Source organism: Thamnophis sirtalis, unplaced genomic scaffold (genome assembly GCF_051295495.1).
Source record: "Thamnophis sirtalis isolate CommonGarterSnake01/CBP01778 unplaced genomic scaffold, rThaSir2_p1.2 scaffold_2, whole genome shotgun sequence".
Classification (NCBI taxonomy): Eukaryota; Metazoa; Chordata; class Lepidosauria; order Squamata; family Natricidae; genus Thamnophis; species Thamnophis sirtalis.
This window is the reverse complement of record NW_028261382.1, coordinates 101,093,522-101,108,368: the sequence shown is the minus strand read 5'-3', so window position 1 is coordinate 101,108,368 and position 14,847 is coordinate 101,093,522. Positions and strand designations below refer to the sequence as shown.

The following is a 14,847-nucleotide window of genomic DNA, read 5'->3' as shown; positions in this document are numbered from 1 at the left end:
GAGGGCCCCCCTCGGAAGTGCTGACTGTCCTGGGGCCACAGACAGCCCCCCCCCCCCATAGAAGGTCAGCCAGTGCGCCCTCGCTGCTCCCTTGCCCTCTGGCCCACCTGAATGTGCAAGAGGCCCCTCCCACTTCTCCTGCAGAGCCAAGGGATGGGGGTCTCCTTCAGCGCCCAGCCAGGCCTGTGGCTTCACTGAACCCCACAGGCTGCACCCCAGGTGGCCTCCCGCCAAGAGTCCTCTCTGGCAGGAGCTGCTTAGAGGACAGGGAGGGGGCCTGCCCGGTGCCCCTCCCTCAGAGGCGAAGAGGTGCCAGGACCGGTGGACTGGGGTCCAGCGAGGCCCAGCCTCCCTCGCTGCACACTTGCCTGTCCAGCTGAACCAGTCCAGCGACTTGGTGGCCCCTCCCTCCCTGCCTTGGGGGAGGCTTCCTCCCTGCTGCAGCTGCTGAAGGGCCTTTCTGCAAATTGGCCGTTTCCCACAGCCCCCCACCCCCCACCCCCCCTCCGGGTCTCCTGGCTGGAAGCTCAGAGCCCCCACCCCAGTTCCAGAAACTCCCTGCAGCGTCTTTGGGGTGTCCTGCCCTGCCCTCCAATCTGCCCGGGGGCTCAGCCCACAAGGACTTTCCGAGTTGGGGGAGCCCGGCAGCCTCTGTGGCTGAGGACACGGAGCCCCCGTCTCACCCCACCAAACTGGGAGGTCAGCCTGGCCCGGATCCCTGGCGCTTCCTCAGGCGCCCCCAGTGGAGCAGAGGCACGTCAGAGGGAGCCCCAGGGGGCCTGGGGAGGTGGCCTCCCTCTCCCCTTCTCCAGAGAGGCTCCGGAGCCCCCAGGGCAAAGCTCCTGCTGCTGGGCATCGGGCACTTGTGGGGCTCCCTGCTGATGGCCAGAGACGGGCCATGTCCAAGGGCCGTCCATGGCTGCCCAAAGTGGCTGGAGAGGGGCCCTCCCTACCCAGGGTGAGCATAGCTGCGGCCATAGCAGCCCTCATAGATGCCTCGGGGCAAGGGGGGGCAGAGGGCGGGGCAGAGGGGCCTCATGGTGCCCAGCAGCCCTGGCACGCCAGCTGGTTTGGCCCCGTTGGGCCCAGTTTGGGCTCCTGCAGTTTTTGGAAATCTGTTCCATTTCGAGCAAGACCACCCAATTTTCTCAGGCTGCTTCAATATCTCCCAGCACAGTCGGAGGCCAGGAAGAGCCGCCAATGACCGGCAGGCGGTGCCCCTCTCCTGCCCGGCTGCTGCTAAGCCTTTCGGAGCTGCTGGCCTGCCAGTGGCATGGAGGGTCCCCACCCACCCACCCAACTGACATTCAGCTGCTTCCTTCCCTTCAAGCTGGTTTCTTCTGCCCCTTCATGCTCCTCCATCCCTGTCCTTTCCTCGGGGTGAATTTGACTGAAATGGGGCAGGAGGAGCCGGGGGGGTGGGGGAGTTCTACAGAAGCCCCTCCCCCACCATGTCTCTGCAAGTCCTTTCTCCCTCTGGCCTGCCACTCTGGCCCTGGTGAGCCCCTCTCCCCTCTTTAAGTGCCTCCCCTCACCCACCCACCCCAAGGCAGACAGGAAGAGCCCCAGATGTTTCCAAGCTTCTCATCTGGGCCCCAGGAGCAGAGGGGGTCCCCAGAGAGCCCCACCCTCAACCATCCAAACCCCAGTGCTTTGCTCTGCCCTGGACTCCCCAGAAGGCATCCTTGGGAGAGGGCCAGATGCCCTTCCAAGGAGGAGTGGCGGCTCTCAGATGCCCCCCCACAGCCCCTCCCAGCATTGTCTTTCCTGGCATGAGGCGGCTCTTCCCTCCCCCTCCCCAAGCAGCAACCCAGAACTGGCGGGAGGGGGCCTGGCGAGGGGGTCTGCAGCTTGCTGAGGCTCCTCCTTCTCCACCTGCCAGTCGCAGTCCCTGGGCAAGGCACCCACCCCCTGCCAGAGAAGGGAAGCATCTGGGGAAGGCTGAGCAGAGCTAAGGAAGCATCGGAGCTCCAGTCCCTGCCGGGCAGGGAAGTGACTCATGTGCCAGGCTTCCCACATGCCAGGCAGATCCTGTTGTTGGCTGCTGCCTCTCAGCTGATGATGCCTGCCAGGGCTATGCTGCCAGCTATGCGGCCACAGAGGCCGGCAGTTCCTGCGGTCAGTGCGCATGACACCGCCACCCACCCCCGGGAGCAAAGAAGCGGTTCCCCCTCCTTTATCAGCGCCCTCTGGGGAATGCAGGTCTCTCTGGTGGCTTCGGCAGGGAGGCTGCCTCTCCAGGGTCTCACCAGGGCCTGGCAGAAGGTCCTGGAAATGGAGGCGGCATGGAGGCTCTGCGGCTCTCCCTGGGCAGCCAAAGTCTCTGGAGAGGTCATGGCGGGAGGGGGGGGGCTTGGACAGAGGAGTGGGGAGAAGAGGCCTCTCCTTTTGAAAGGAGTGGGTTTCCTTGTGGGAACAGAGGGAGTGGCTTCACCTGCAGCTGGTCCTCACCTTATGGCCAAAACAGAGCCTAGCATTTCAGTCGTAAATTGCTGCAATTGTAAGCTGAGACACCATGTGACCAGAATTGATTTTACGGCCGTTTTTACAATGGTTGTGAAGTGAGTCACTGCAGTTGGTCATGGAACCACAAACACATCCGTCCTCTCCCCAGGGCTGTTTTTGCCATTTTCTGCTGGGGACGGGCACACATCGCAGTCAGGCGAAGGTGGGTTGCTGCACCCAGTTGGAAATGCGCCGCCCTGACCCCCAGGGAGGGGGAGGGGGCAGCAATTGAAAGACTGAGGGCAGGCTGTGGTCTTTAAAAGTCCATCAGAACTTTGAACGGTCATTAAGCAGCCAGTGATAAGTCAAGGACCACCTGTACAAGCAGGGAGTGGCCCAGATGCCTTACTCAGCAGCCTCAGCAGCCGCCCTGCGCCCAAATGCCAGGAAGGCTGCATTTCTGGGGGCAGAGATGCATGCAGCCCCTCCCCTCCCTTCCAGGGAAATCTAAGGGCAGAAAGACCAAGGGATTCTAACAACCTTCTGCTCCAAAACAAGGGGGAAGATGGGGGAAAGGTCTGCTTAGGCCCTTGGTCAGCTCCCTCACAGCATTTGGGGAGACGCAGCCCACCCAGCTCTGGAAACAGCCGGGGGGGGGGTCAGTGCAGCCTCCAGGCTGAGGGCTCTGCTGGCTTCCACCAGGAGGGAGTGGGCAGCTCCAGGGGAAGAGCCACAGGATTGGCCCTTCCAGGAGCCATGCTTTGGGGGCCAGTGCGTTAATTGGGGCCGGGGGCACAATGGCTACGTGAAAACGGCCAAAGTGTGGTGTGGCCACTGCAGGCTCTTTTCCAGGCGTTTCTGAAGAGGGGGGATGAGGGGCTTTGGCCTTTGGGCGAGGGGGCAGTCCCACAATTCAGGAAACTTTTAGGAGCTGGAATATTGGGCAGAAATCAGGATTGCAAGAGCGGGAAACGGAAGGTTCCACCTTTGGAGAGAGAAAAATCCAAGTCCTGACTTTGGATATGGGGGAGGGGGCCCAAGCAGCAGAGCATAAGGAGCGGGGGGGGGTCCAGATGGAAGCGGAGCACAATCCCCTGCAGCTGAGGGCAAGGAATCCTTCTGCCTGGGGGAGGACAGGGCTGGCCCTGCCTTTAGGACGGGGAGGAAGAAGCACAGCAGACCGGATGATCCCAGCCTGGAGGGAAAGTTACACAAGAGCCGACGTGTCCTCCAGGCCGAGGACAGACGCAGCAGGTTGTGCTCTTCAGGGGGCGGAAAGCGGACGGGCCGTTCAATGCCCTTCCAGAAGACGGAAGAAGAAGATGACCGGGAAGCAGATGGTAATCAGGCACCAAGAAAAGACTTGGGAGGTCCTCAGATGGTGGCTGCCCACTCTCCTTCCTCGGGGGGGGGGCTTCTGGGGAGGATGAAGGGGGTCTGCAGGAAGCGGCTTTCTCCGCCGGAGGATTAAACCAGACCGCCAGGGAAGCTGACCTCCTGGGGAGGCAGCCATGGCAGCATCGCCTCAGCATCCTTCCGCCTGTTTGTCGCTGGAATTCCGGAGGAGGCCGAGAATGACCCTCTTTAGTGCAAGCAATGAAGAGAATGAGATGCCCGGGGGAAGGTGGCACACTGGCTTCCGCTGAGGAATCGGGCACCGAGGCCGGGCACAAGGCGGCCTTCCCGTCCCCTGGGCCTTGCAGGGGTGAGGAACAGGAGCTCTTGGTTCTGCCAGAAACCGGACCTCTGGCAATTCTACCCTTGAACTTCACAGGACACACTTGGGGAGCCACAAGGCTTCCCTGGCAGCTCCAGCTGGCAAGCGACACTAGCACGCAAAGCGCAACGGAGGGGCGCGATCTTCCGGGCAGCCCAGCGAGGGGTACTGTCTGCTTCTGGGAAGGGGGGGGGAGATGGAAGCCACCAATGAGAGCATAAAGACCCCCTGCGGAGGGGGCGGCAGAGCAGGAGGTGAGGCCCCCTCAGGGCTCCACCTGGGCTTTCCCCGCTGGACCCGTGGCAAGCGGGCAGAGCAACATGCATGCGCGCGCACGCGCCTGCATCTGGAGCACAGCCCCCCCCCCGGCTTCTCCCCCGCCCCCGACAGAAACTTTCTCCTGGAAGTGACCCTCGGGCAGGGCCCGCTGGCTCTGCCCCTCCCTCCCTCCCTCCTTCGCTCCTTCGCTCCCAGCTCTCGCTTAGACCTTCGTCCCGGGCCAGCGGCGTTTATGGCTGCGCAGAAGTTAATCTATAATCGGCCGGGCAGCCAGCGAGGCAAGACCTGTTAGTCAGTCGCCGGTCGCAGGCAATTTGTGAGCCGGATCGACCTGCCTCGCTCAGCGGGTGGATCCCAATCCTGGCGAGGCGTGACGGGCAGCTCAGTTATGCGGAGCACATGACCGCCGGCAGGTGCCTCTGCAGGCCAGCGGGGCCTCAGTTCCCCGACCGCTCCGGCCACGCGGAGGAGCCCGTGAATGCTCCGGCCAGGCACCGGCAGAGGTGAGGGTGGAGAAGGCGCGGCGGCGGCGGCTCTGGCACTGACGGTCGCTCTGGGGACAGGAGCGGGGAGGGGCAGGGAAAAGACTTCTGGCCAGGCAGACGGGCAGAGGGGCTTCTCCACGCGGGCCCCGGGGTCGCCCTGGAGCCCCCGGTGTGGACGCTGCGGGCCCCTTCCTTTCCCTCTGCGCTTGCAAAGCCAGCCCAGGGCCCCCTCCGCGTCCTATTTGGGACCCTTTCCTCTCCTTGGAAACAGAAACCAGCTTCACTTGGTTCACTACAGGGAGGCCGGGCATTTCTCACTCAAGTTTCTGGTCCTGGGTGAGGCCAGTGCCTAGACCCCAGCCCAGCTGAGACTGGGAGGATTTGCAAGTCGATCCCTCGAGGACTTTCCCTGGGAGTCCCCGGGAGTCAAGGTGGCCCCCACCCCTCAGCACGAAAAGACCGCAGCCGGTCAAGGGGTCGCGGAGCCAGGAGACTTGTGAGTTCCAGCCCCGCCTTAGGCAGGAGCCGGCGGAGAGACCCCGGACTCTCAGTTGTAGGAGAGGCGGAAAAGCCACATCTGAAAGGGCTGCCGAGAGAAACAGAAGTTGCGGTTGACTTCGCCGCCGCCGCCGCCGCCACTCAACAAGAAATCTGTGGGGAATCTTTTATTTCCCTACACAACGTCCCTGAAAGGTAGGCTAAGAATAAAACCAGCCGATTCCCCTGTTCCTTCACCAGGCCACCTGCCAGTCAACGCTGCCCAGGAGCTCCTGCCGGTCCCCGCCCGTTGGGTCCTCGTTTCAGCACCCGAAGCTCCGGCTTTAGAAAGCGCGGGGTGGGGGTGGGGCTAGGTGTCCCCTGGCAGCATTCCAGCCTCTTCCCCGCCGCCCCTCGGGGTCGACCAGAGGAAGGGAGCAGAGTGAAGCGACACCGGGCCCTTCTGATGCCGGCAGCCGAGCGAGGAAGGACCGGCCGCGCTGAGCAGTCTGGCGCCTTCCCCCGCCCTTGTCGCCCAAAGCCCCCTCGTCCCGCCTTGCCGCGCCCCTCCGCCCGAGGAGACGGGACCCGCCGCTGCTCCTCCCTCGCGCGGGGATTGCGGACCTCCGTCTCCCCCGGACCTCCCCCTCCCAAAGGCCAGGCGAGCCCCTCTAAGTGCGCGGCGGGCGAGAGGCGCAACCCGGGCTGCCCGCGGAACTCACGCACCCCTCTCGCTCTCTCTCCCCTTTGCGCAGCGCCTGCCCGCCGCCCGGCAGCCCAGCGCAGCGGAGGCGTCCGCGGCAGCATCGCCAGGCACCCCGGCCGGGAGTCGTCCCGCCGCCCTCCTGCCATGGGCCTCCGGGAGTCGCCCTACTCCAGCCGCGTCCTGGGGGGCCTGGACACCACCGCGAGGGCCCTGCTGTTCCCCGGCTACTGGTTAGCGAGCCAAGTGCTGGCCCTGCAGCGGAGCACGGGGGAGAAGCCCGGCTGCGCGCCGCACTGGCTGGAGGTGGCCGTCCGGGGACCGATCCTGGTGCTGCTGCTGCTGCTCTATAGCCCCGTTTTGCTGCTGGCGCTCCTGCTCTGGCTGCCCCTGCAGGCGGCCCGGCGGCCCTTCGCCTACCAGCACACGCCCGGCCGGGCCCCTCCGGAGGACTGGGCACTTCCTGGCCCGGCCAGGACCCTCGGCCTCCTCAGCGCCAACCTCTGCCTGCTCCCCGAGGGGCTGGCCAAATTCAGCAACCTCTGGCGGACCCAATGGCGGGCCAGGCACATCGGACAGAGCCTGGCGCGAGCAGCACAACGCTCCACGCCCCACGGCCCCTCTGCTGCCCCCAACGACCTGCCAATCCCACACGGGCTGCTGGGCCCCCCTGCCAGTGTCCTGAGCCCCCTACGGGGCGACGTGGCGCTACCCCTCATAGAGGCGGTGGGGGCCGTGGGGGCCGTGGCAGGGGTGTCCAGCAGTCCCCGAGAGATCTCTGTCTGCTTCCCGCCAAACCTGGACATCCTGTGCCTGCAGGAGGTCTTTGACCCCCGGGCCTCTGCCCAGCTGTGCCGGTTCCTGGGCCCCCGGTTCGAGCACATCATCTATGATGTGGGCACCTACGGCCTGCAGGGCTGCTCCGCTCTGAAGCTGCTGAACAGCGGGCTCTTCCTGGCCAGCCGCTACCCCCTCTTGGCCGTGGAGTTCCACTGTTACCCCAACGCCGCTGGCGAGGATGCCCTGAGTGCGAAGGGCCTGCTGTGTGTGCAGGTGAGCCAGATGGGGCCAATGGGCGGGACCCTGCCACCATGTGGCCCCTGTGCCAGGGTGGGGCCCCTGGGGCTTCGGCCGTGGGCTTAAATGCTGCCTGGCGGCCACTGTCCATCTTGTCCCTTGGGGCCACTCTCTCACACCTGCTTAAAGCAGAGGGTGGGGGCCCCCAGATCTTGGCCTGGTTGGGCCCCTGAAGGTCTCTCCACTGGTGGGCCCTGGTGAGGTGGAGGGCGTCTCCCTGGGCTCCCCAACCTCTCATGAAGCTTCTCCCGCCCCCATCCTCAGAGGCCCAACTGCCTTCCTGCTTTGCCCCCCCCAGGTGCAGCTGGCAGCTTGCCAAGGGCGAAGGGTCGTTGGATACCTGAACTGCACGCACCTGCAGGCCACCGAAGGTACGGGGGGGGCAAGGTGGGACCAGTGGGGGGGGGCAGAAACGAAGACTCGCAGGGGCTGCATTTGGTCCAAAGTGAGAGCTCCAGGCCAGATGTGCTGAACCCCGGCAGTCCCCCGACCAGTTGGAGGGCTCTGGATAGAGGCTGGCTGGTCCCTTGTCAGAGATGGGGTGGACTAGATGATCTCCATGGCCGTCCAGTGTCTTCTCTCAGCCTTTGAGGTCAGAGAAACGGGCTCCTGGCTGGGGGCGTTTCTGGGTCCCCTCCCCACTTGCCGTCCTGCCTTGCCTGCTTGAGGAGAGGGCAAGGGGGCCACGGGGGGGGGGGGTCTGCCTTAGGGCTCTCTTGGTCTGAGTCTCCCCAGCCAGGGGACTCCCTGCACCCATTCTGGGGGTGCCCATGCGCTGGGAGAAGAGCGCACAGGGGAGCCCCCTGCCCCCCCCCTGAGGCTGATGCGGCTGCCCCCTCCTCCCCACAGCCGACGGGCCCATCCGGTACAAGCAGCTGAGTCTCTCCCTGCTCTGGGCGCAGCTCTTCCAAGACAGGCATGCGCAGCCGGGGGACGTGGTGGCCTTCGACATCTTCTGTGGGGACCTCAATTTTGACAGCTGCTCTCCAGGTGGGTGTCCTGGAGGGAGATGCAGAGCCTGAAGTGGGGGGGGGGGTCTCGCCTTGCTTGGCTGTCTCAGGCCCCTCTTTCTCCTCAGGTGACGCGATGGAGCAAGGCCACGAGATCTTCAGCCACTACACCGACCCCTGCCGCCTCGGTCCTCGCCAGGATGAGCCCTGGGCCATCGGTGGGTGGGCCCCAGCCCAGTGGCCTCTGGGATCTGGGCAGAAGGTCTGGGCCGGCTGGTCTCTTCCCTCTTGCCCAGGGGGTGACTGGGGGGGAGGGGTTGGGCATGGAGGGAGGGAGGGAGAAAGGGAGGGAGGGAGGGAGGGAGGGAGGGAAGGGCCCCCGTTGTGGACGAAAGGCCAGTGGGACCCTCCTGCCCTTCACAGGGACGCTGTTGAATTCGGTGCACATCTACGATGAAGCCGTGGCCACCCCAGAGAACCTGAAGAGGTGAGGGCTCTGGGGGCAGAAATAGGGGGTCCCTTGAAAGACCTTCCGGGTCGCCTCCTTTCTGGGGGGAGGGGGGACGGAAGACCGATCTGAGAGCAGCCAATCGTGGTCTGCCTCCCTGCTCCCCCTCCAATCAACCTCAAATCCTGGCAACCGCCTGGTGGAGACCCTCGGTTTCCTCGGCAGGATCTCCACGGTGGCTTTCTGGGGCCGAGAGAGGCCGAGGGTCCCAAGGGCCATCCGTGGACCTGGCTGCCTAAGGCAAGACCCCCCCCCCCCTCGCCATCTCCATGTCTGATGGAAGCCTGAAGCAAACCTTCCCTGCCTGTTGTGCAGCCCAAGGGGGGAGGCTGGTTGAGCCCTGGGTGGAGCCTGCTGGAGGCTGGCAGGGGCCGCCTCTGTCCTGGGGGAAGACTGGCCAAGCCTTAGAGGGGGAGGAGGGGGTCTGAGCTGTCCAGGGGCAGCCGGAATGGGAGACCCCTTGGTCTGCCTCCAGGTGGAAGACGTGGGAGGCCCAAGTCCAGGGCAGAGGGTGGGGGTGGGGGGCAGGGGGAGTCTTAACCTCTGGGACAAGGAAAGATGTGGGTCGCAGCCTTCAACTACCTGGGGAACCGCCCCACGTCTATGCCACTGCCCCGAGAGGCAGGACCTTTGCCAGTGAGCAGGAACCACAAGGGGGTTAGGTTAGAGAAGAGAAGGCACCTCCCCGTCATAGGAGCCATTCGCCAATGGAACAGCCTGCCACATGAAGTGGTGAGTTCTCCTTGTCTTCAAGCAGGCACCAGATCCTCCACCATCCTGCAGCAGATTGAACTAGGTGAGCCCAAATTCTATTCATTTCTTGGACTCCCTGTTGCCTTCCAGAACTCTGGAGAATCCAGAGGAGCGCAGGAAGTATTTGGCAGGCCCCCTCCAGCCCCATGGCAGCGCCAACTTCTCCGCAACCGGGTCTGAAGGGCGGCGCATTGATTACATTCTTTACCGGCAACACTCGGGCCCGGAGCACCTGAAGACCGTGAGTGGCCTGAGAGCCTGTGGTCAGCTGAGGAAGTCTGGACAGGCCTTCCCTGCTGGGCTAAAAGGGAAGGGAAGGCTGATCTGGCCATGAGCAGCCACCAAGGGTGGGGGGGGGGCAGGGGGGGGGCATCCTTGGGAAACAGTCCCTGGGAGGGAAGAGCTCATTGAGGGAGCCAGCAATGAGGCCTGGAGTGGGGCGGCAGAGGTGGGGGTGGGTGGGTAACGGGGCTGCCAAGAAGGGGCTGGACCCATGGCCTCCCAGGGCTCATGCCAATCAAAAAGCCCCCCGGAGCTGCCTTCTCATCTGGGCACATGATGCCCCTCCCCCCATCTCTGGACCAGGTGAGCCGCTACAGCAGACGGGGGGGGGGGGGGCTGAAGGGGAAGGACGGGTGGGAGGCAGGGGAGGGAAGGGGGTGCCTGGAGACCCCGGGACTAGAAGCTGGGCCTCTGTGGGCAGCAGGGCTGGCAAGGCTGCCCCACTAGGGGCCTCCCTGCTGGAATTGGCATCTGGCTCTTGGGGGGGGGGGGCTTGGGGTGAGGCCAGACCAGGGCTGGCAAGGAGCAGACAGCCCGTTTTGCCAGCCATCCCATGCCCATAATCAGCCTCACCCCCTCTTTGCCTCCTCAGGAAATGCTCCCCCCCCCGGCTTCCTGGGGTTGGTCTGCTCCACTCGCCTTGCAATTCTTAGGGGCTCCCAAGAGACGAAGCCCTTGTGCAGAGCATCGGTTCTCTGGGGAGGGCGGGGGGGGGCACCCCCTTTCCCTGCCCTCTTTGTGTGCTTGGCAGTTGCTTTCTCTGTGGAGCCGCAGGAGGCCCCTTCAGCCCACTCCCTCTGGGGGATGCTTGCCCCACTGCCCCCCCTCCACAGCGGCTCCTCAGAGTTAGGGCCTCCCTCGCGAGGCAGACTTTGCTGCCCAGAGCCCCCCCCCATCTGCCAGTGGACCCAGCTGGGCTGAGAACATTTGGGGTGCTGGGAAGAGCAAGGGGGGCCCTGTGGACCCAGCCCTGGAGAAGATGGGGGCTGCCGCCTGTCCTGTTCCTCCCAGGATATTTCGGTTGCTGTGCTGGACCTCCAGCACTCTCCTCGTGGGGCTGGTTCCCCCTCCTCAAAGGCCTTGGGGGGGTGGGAACAGGACAGGAATCCAGAACCCCCCCCCAAAAAAAAACCCCTGGCCAGCTTCCTTGCTAAGATAGGTGAGGTGGCTGCGTCTGCAGCATCACTGATGCCCACTGAGTCAGGGGGTGGGCTGTGAGGAGGCCCCCTTCCCTCTTGTTGAGGGTGGAGTCCAGGGTCCCTCGTGGGCCAAGCTCTGCCCTGCGGCCAAGAAAGCGTTGGGCAAGGCACACCTGGCACTTCCTCGGCTCTCCCATGGCGATGACTCCCTGCTCTTGGCTTTGGGGAAGCATCTTCCGGGCGACCATTGGGGGGCTCTGCATGGTCCATTTGATGCCGGTAGTAAACCTGGCCAAAGTTTGCCCTGAATGCCCCCCCCCCGCATGCAGAGCCTCCCAGCAACTGTGCTGACTGTCCTCCCTCCCCAAGAGTGAGCCACTGAGCGCCCCCCTCCCTCCCTCCCTCCCTCCCTCCCTCCGGTAGCTCTCTCCATCCCCTCAGCTGCCACAAGCTCTTCGGGAGTTAGAAGGGATGGAGGTGGGTGGGGGTCTCCACAATAGAGTGATCCCACCCGGGAGATTTTCCCACCTTCCAGGAGACCTTTCCCCTTTCCAGGAGAGCGGGGAGGAGGGGTCTCTGGGGAAAGGCTGCCGGAGGATGGGGGCAGCTGGGGAAACCAGTAGGCTTGGCTAATGTTAGGGGTGAGCTGTGCCATAAAAGAGTAGGGGGCTGCAAACAGATGGCTCTGGAAAGGGATGGAAGATGCCCCCCACCCCAGTTGAATCTGAGCCGGCGGTTGGCTCAGGCGGCCTTCGGACCCCTTGAAATGATGCAGGATTCGGGCTCTCCGCTCTCGGTCCCTTCCTGCTCTGCTGCTCTCAAGCCTCCTGCTGGTCCCTCTTCTCTTTCCTTGCAGACGGTGGAGAAAGTCTTCTTCTTCACCCAACTGGCCACCTGCTCGGACCACTTCCCTGTAGGACTGCAGCTCCGTGTGTCTTCGGAGGTGGAGCCAGAAGAGTCACCGGGCAGCCCCAGCATGGAAGCCCCCACCGCCACCTGCAGCTGGACGGATGAGCCAGGCACGGGGAGCTGCCCGGGGCCCCTCCCTGGAGCTGGAGCGAGGGAGAGCCGAGCCAGGGACGCTGTGACGGCCCAGGGATGGCAGGGGAGCCCTTCAAAGTTGCAGGTGCTGGAGAAGTCACCGACTCCAGGCTCTGCAGAGGGTGGACGAGAGCTGGTCAGGGGGGACCGTCGGGGCGATTCCGAGTTCTCAGCCCAAGTGCCAGGACCTCTTGACCAGCCTCTCCTCTCGGCCCTCCTTGGAAGGACTGCATGAAAAGAGACCCAAGGTCAGGCTGGGGGGCGGATACGGGGTGGGGAGAGTGGGCGATGGCCCCCGTGGCCCGTTCTGCACCTGGGCGAGGTTGGGTGTTGAAGGGCCGGTGCAGAGTTTGGGCTGGGGAACCGGAACTCATTGGTTCCATATTTTCTTCACAAGCTGCATCCTGAGTTTCAAAGCTATTTACCCAAAGATTGTCAGCCTCCCAAGATAAAAATCTCCACCCGCAGATTACACATCCTGCATCAGGCATGTATAGAACTGAATCTTTCAGTTCAACTTGGATTGTTTCCAAGAAATAGAAAGCCTGAAGCCTGAAGCTTTGGGGCAGAGCTGCCCTGGGCTCTTCTTCATCTGTGGCCCCTTCCGGCCGGGTGGGGACCCTGGAGCTCTCGGGGGCCCAAAGCTTCCAAATGTCAGTGGGGGTTGGGGGCGGCCCTCCCCCTCCGTCCCTTGTGTGCAGGAAGGCGCTTCCTGGTGCCGATGACTGTAGGGATCTTTGCTCAACCACTTGAGTAAACATCTTTGTGATTTACTGCTTGGCACAAAAGGCCGGTCTCTTGTGGGAAAGGGTGCAGCACCCAGGCTAGTGGCTGGGAGGGGGCTTTTTCCACTCTCAGTGCTTAGAAAGCCTGCAGGATTTGATACAGCCCCCCCCTGCTCCCCAGGCGCTCAAGCTAAGTGCAGAAACTCAGAGAGGGGAGATGCAAACTTTCTAGAAGAACGAAAGATCTCTGCCTCCTCCCAGACCCGCAAGGGGTGGGAAGAGTTCCAGAGTTTTCCTCTTTCTTTTGCTTGGCGGTCTGCTCTGCTGGTTTGGGGGGCTTTTTGGAACTCTTGAGCGCTGCCCCCACTTTCTTCCTGCCCGACAGGATCTCTCCCAGGTTGCCTCCCCCTCACTGAAATCCACAGCCCAGGAATTGCAGGAGCCCAATCAAAGCTTGGCTGTTTCTGGGGAGGATCGAACCCCAAACCTCCAGGAATCCGAGAGGGGCCGTCGCTCATCAGCTGCACCGCTAGCAGGTCCCCTGCAGCCCCCGGCCTCTGCCCCCCACCCCCCATCAGCCACCTTGATCTTCTCTGGAACCGCAATCAAAGATGGTTTAAGCATGGGTAGCACTAGCAGGAGCCCCCCCCCCCCCATCCAGGAAGCATCCCCTTGGCCGTGCTGCAGGGGGGACGGGGGGAGCCCTCCCCTGGGGGACCCGTAAAGGGCCATTCCCAGCAAAGGACCCTGTCCAGGAGCTGAACCAAGTGGGCTGACCCTGCATTCCCAGCCGGAAAAGGGAGGGGGGCCCTGCCTGCTCTCAAGGCCCCAGTCTGCCCTGCAGTCCCTTTGCCCCTGCCGGGCACAGGTTGGCAGAAGAATTATAATCCAGAAAGGGGATCCTGCAGAGGCGCGCAGAGACCGCCCCCCTTCAGCCGGCAGAAACCCTGGCGCAGCCCTTTGGCCAGTGGGAGAAACCTCATGAGGGGCCCAAGCCGAATTCTTCTCCCAGCTGGCCCTGCTCCTTCTCCTGAGGTGACCCCAAGGCCCAGCGGGGAGGGGGCTGATCTCTCGGGCCCCCTCCCTTTGCTGCAGGTCCCAACAGCCCAGGCCAGCGTCAGAGGGCAGAAGAGCCGGGGAAACAGCCACACAGCGACTCTATGATGAGCAAATTCTTCCCTCTCGAGGAATCTCCAGCATCCTCTGAGGACAAGGCAGGGGCTGGGACAGCAGCGTCTTCAGTGGGCCAGAACACACCCTTGTAGCTGATTGGTTGGAGGGGGGCGCAGGCTTGAGGCAATCTATGCCATGATTGGTTGCTGTGAGAGAAAAGGGGGACCCCCCCCCCGTCTGCTTTTTCTTCTTCTGTGAATTCTCTCCTGTGGTTTCACGGAGCCTTTCCTCCTCTTGACGGAGCCATGTGCCTGACTGTCTTTTCTGCTGCAAATAGAGATATAAACATATTTCTTTATTAAAAAAAAACTACAAGTTTGTATCTGCGTCTCTGACTCCATCTGGGCACCTGCAGCCAGAATGGTAAATCAGGGGTGGCCTGTTGACCCTGGGGAGGCTGGACGTGCGATGGGCTCATCAGCCACAGGGAGCGAGGGGTGGTTCTGTCGTGTTCTGACTCTCTGGGGGCAACCGGACTCTCAGAGGCTGCCTTGGGATGACTACTCTGCAGGCAATGGCCTTCGTGGGACTCGAACATCAGCAAAGGCAGCACAGGGAGAACGTCTTGCTAGTCTTTGCAGCTGCAGAAGTTTCTAGTCTTTTCTAGTTTCTAGTCTTTGCAGCTGCAGAAGGGGCCCCTTTGGAGAGCTGCCTTCCCTCCTGGTGGGTGGGGGCTGCCCTTCTTCATGGGGAAGAGCACCTTGGACCAATGCAGGCGGCAGGGAGGGAAGGGCAGGGCTGCTGCTCCACAGGGGCCCAGAGGAGGAGGAGGAGGAGGCGGCTGGGCCATGGGCAGGGCGGCCTTTGCAGCTCTGCCTGCGCCCATTGACTTTGGCACCTGCGAAGCTTGCAAGGGTTGAGCGTCAGGCCCTCCCAGCCAAGCTCCACCATCCCACCAGCAACATCCGGTGCCGGCATTAAACAGCAGTGATTCCAAAGCAGCCAACGGGCACCATACAACATCACAAGGCCAAGGGAAGGGCTGGCAGGGGAGGGACTGGGGGGAGTGTCTACGCCCCATGCCTTCTCTCCAGGGTGTGTCCTGCCTCCTTCATCCCAGGAGGGTTCAAGAGAAGCAGGGGCGGGGGGGGGG

General features: G+C 63.4%; 1 protein-coding gene across 1 annotated transcript; it reads left to right on the top strand.

The window, feature by feature from the left end:
• The first annotated feature begins 4,646 nt into the window (after positions 1-4,646).
• Positions 4,647-14,074, top strand: LOC106550249 (sphingomyelin phosphodiesterase 5). Its single transcript, XM_014068116.2, has 8 exons — positions 4,647-4,944; positions 6,159-7,159; positions 7,482-7,554; positions 8,033-8,173; positions 8,262-8,351; positions 8,557-8,620; positions 9,485-9,635; positions 11,672-14,074. The coding sequence occupies exons 1-8, from the start codon at positions 4,920-4,922 to the stop codon at positions 12,089-12,091; spliced, it is 1,965 nt and encodes a 654-aa protein (XP_013923591.2). The 5' UTR covers positions 4,647-4,919; the 3' UTR covers positions 12,092-14,074.
• Positions 14,075-14,847: the final 773 nt, after the last annotated feature.

Bases quoted from the DNA above. Each gene is read 5' to 3' on its own strand.
- LOC106550249 (XM_014068116.2), top strand. From the start codon at position 4,920: ATGCTCCGGCCAGGCACCGGCAGAG. The intron at 7,555-8,032 runs GTACGGGGGGGG...TCCTCCCCACAG, and splicing joins GCACCTGCAGGCCACCGAAG to CCGACGGGCCCATCCGGTAC. The intron at 9,636-11,671 runs GTGAGTGGCCTG...CTTTCCTTGCAG, and splicing joins GCCCGGAGCACCTGAAGACC to ACGGTGGAGAAAGTCTTCTT.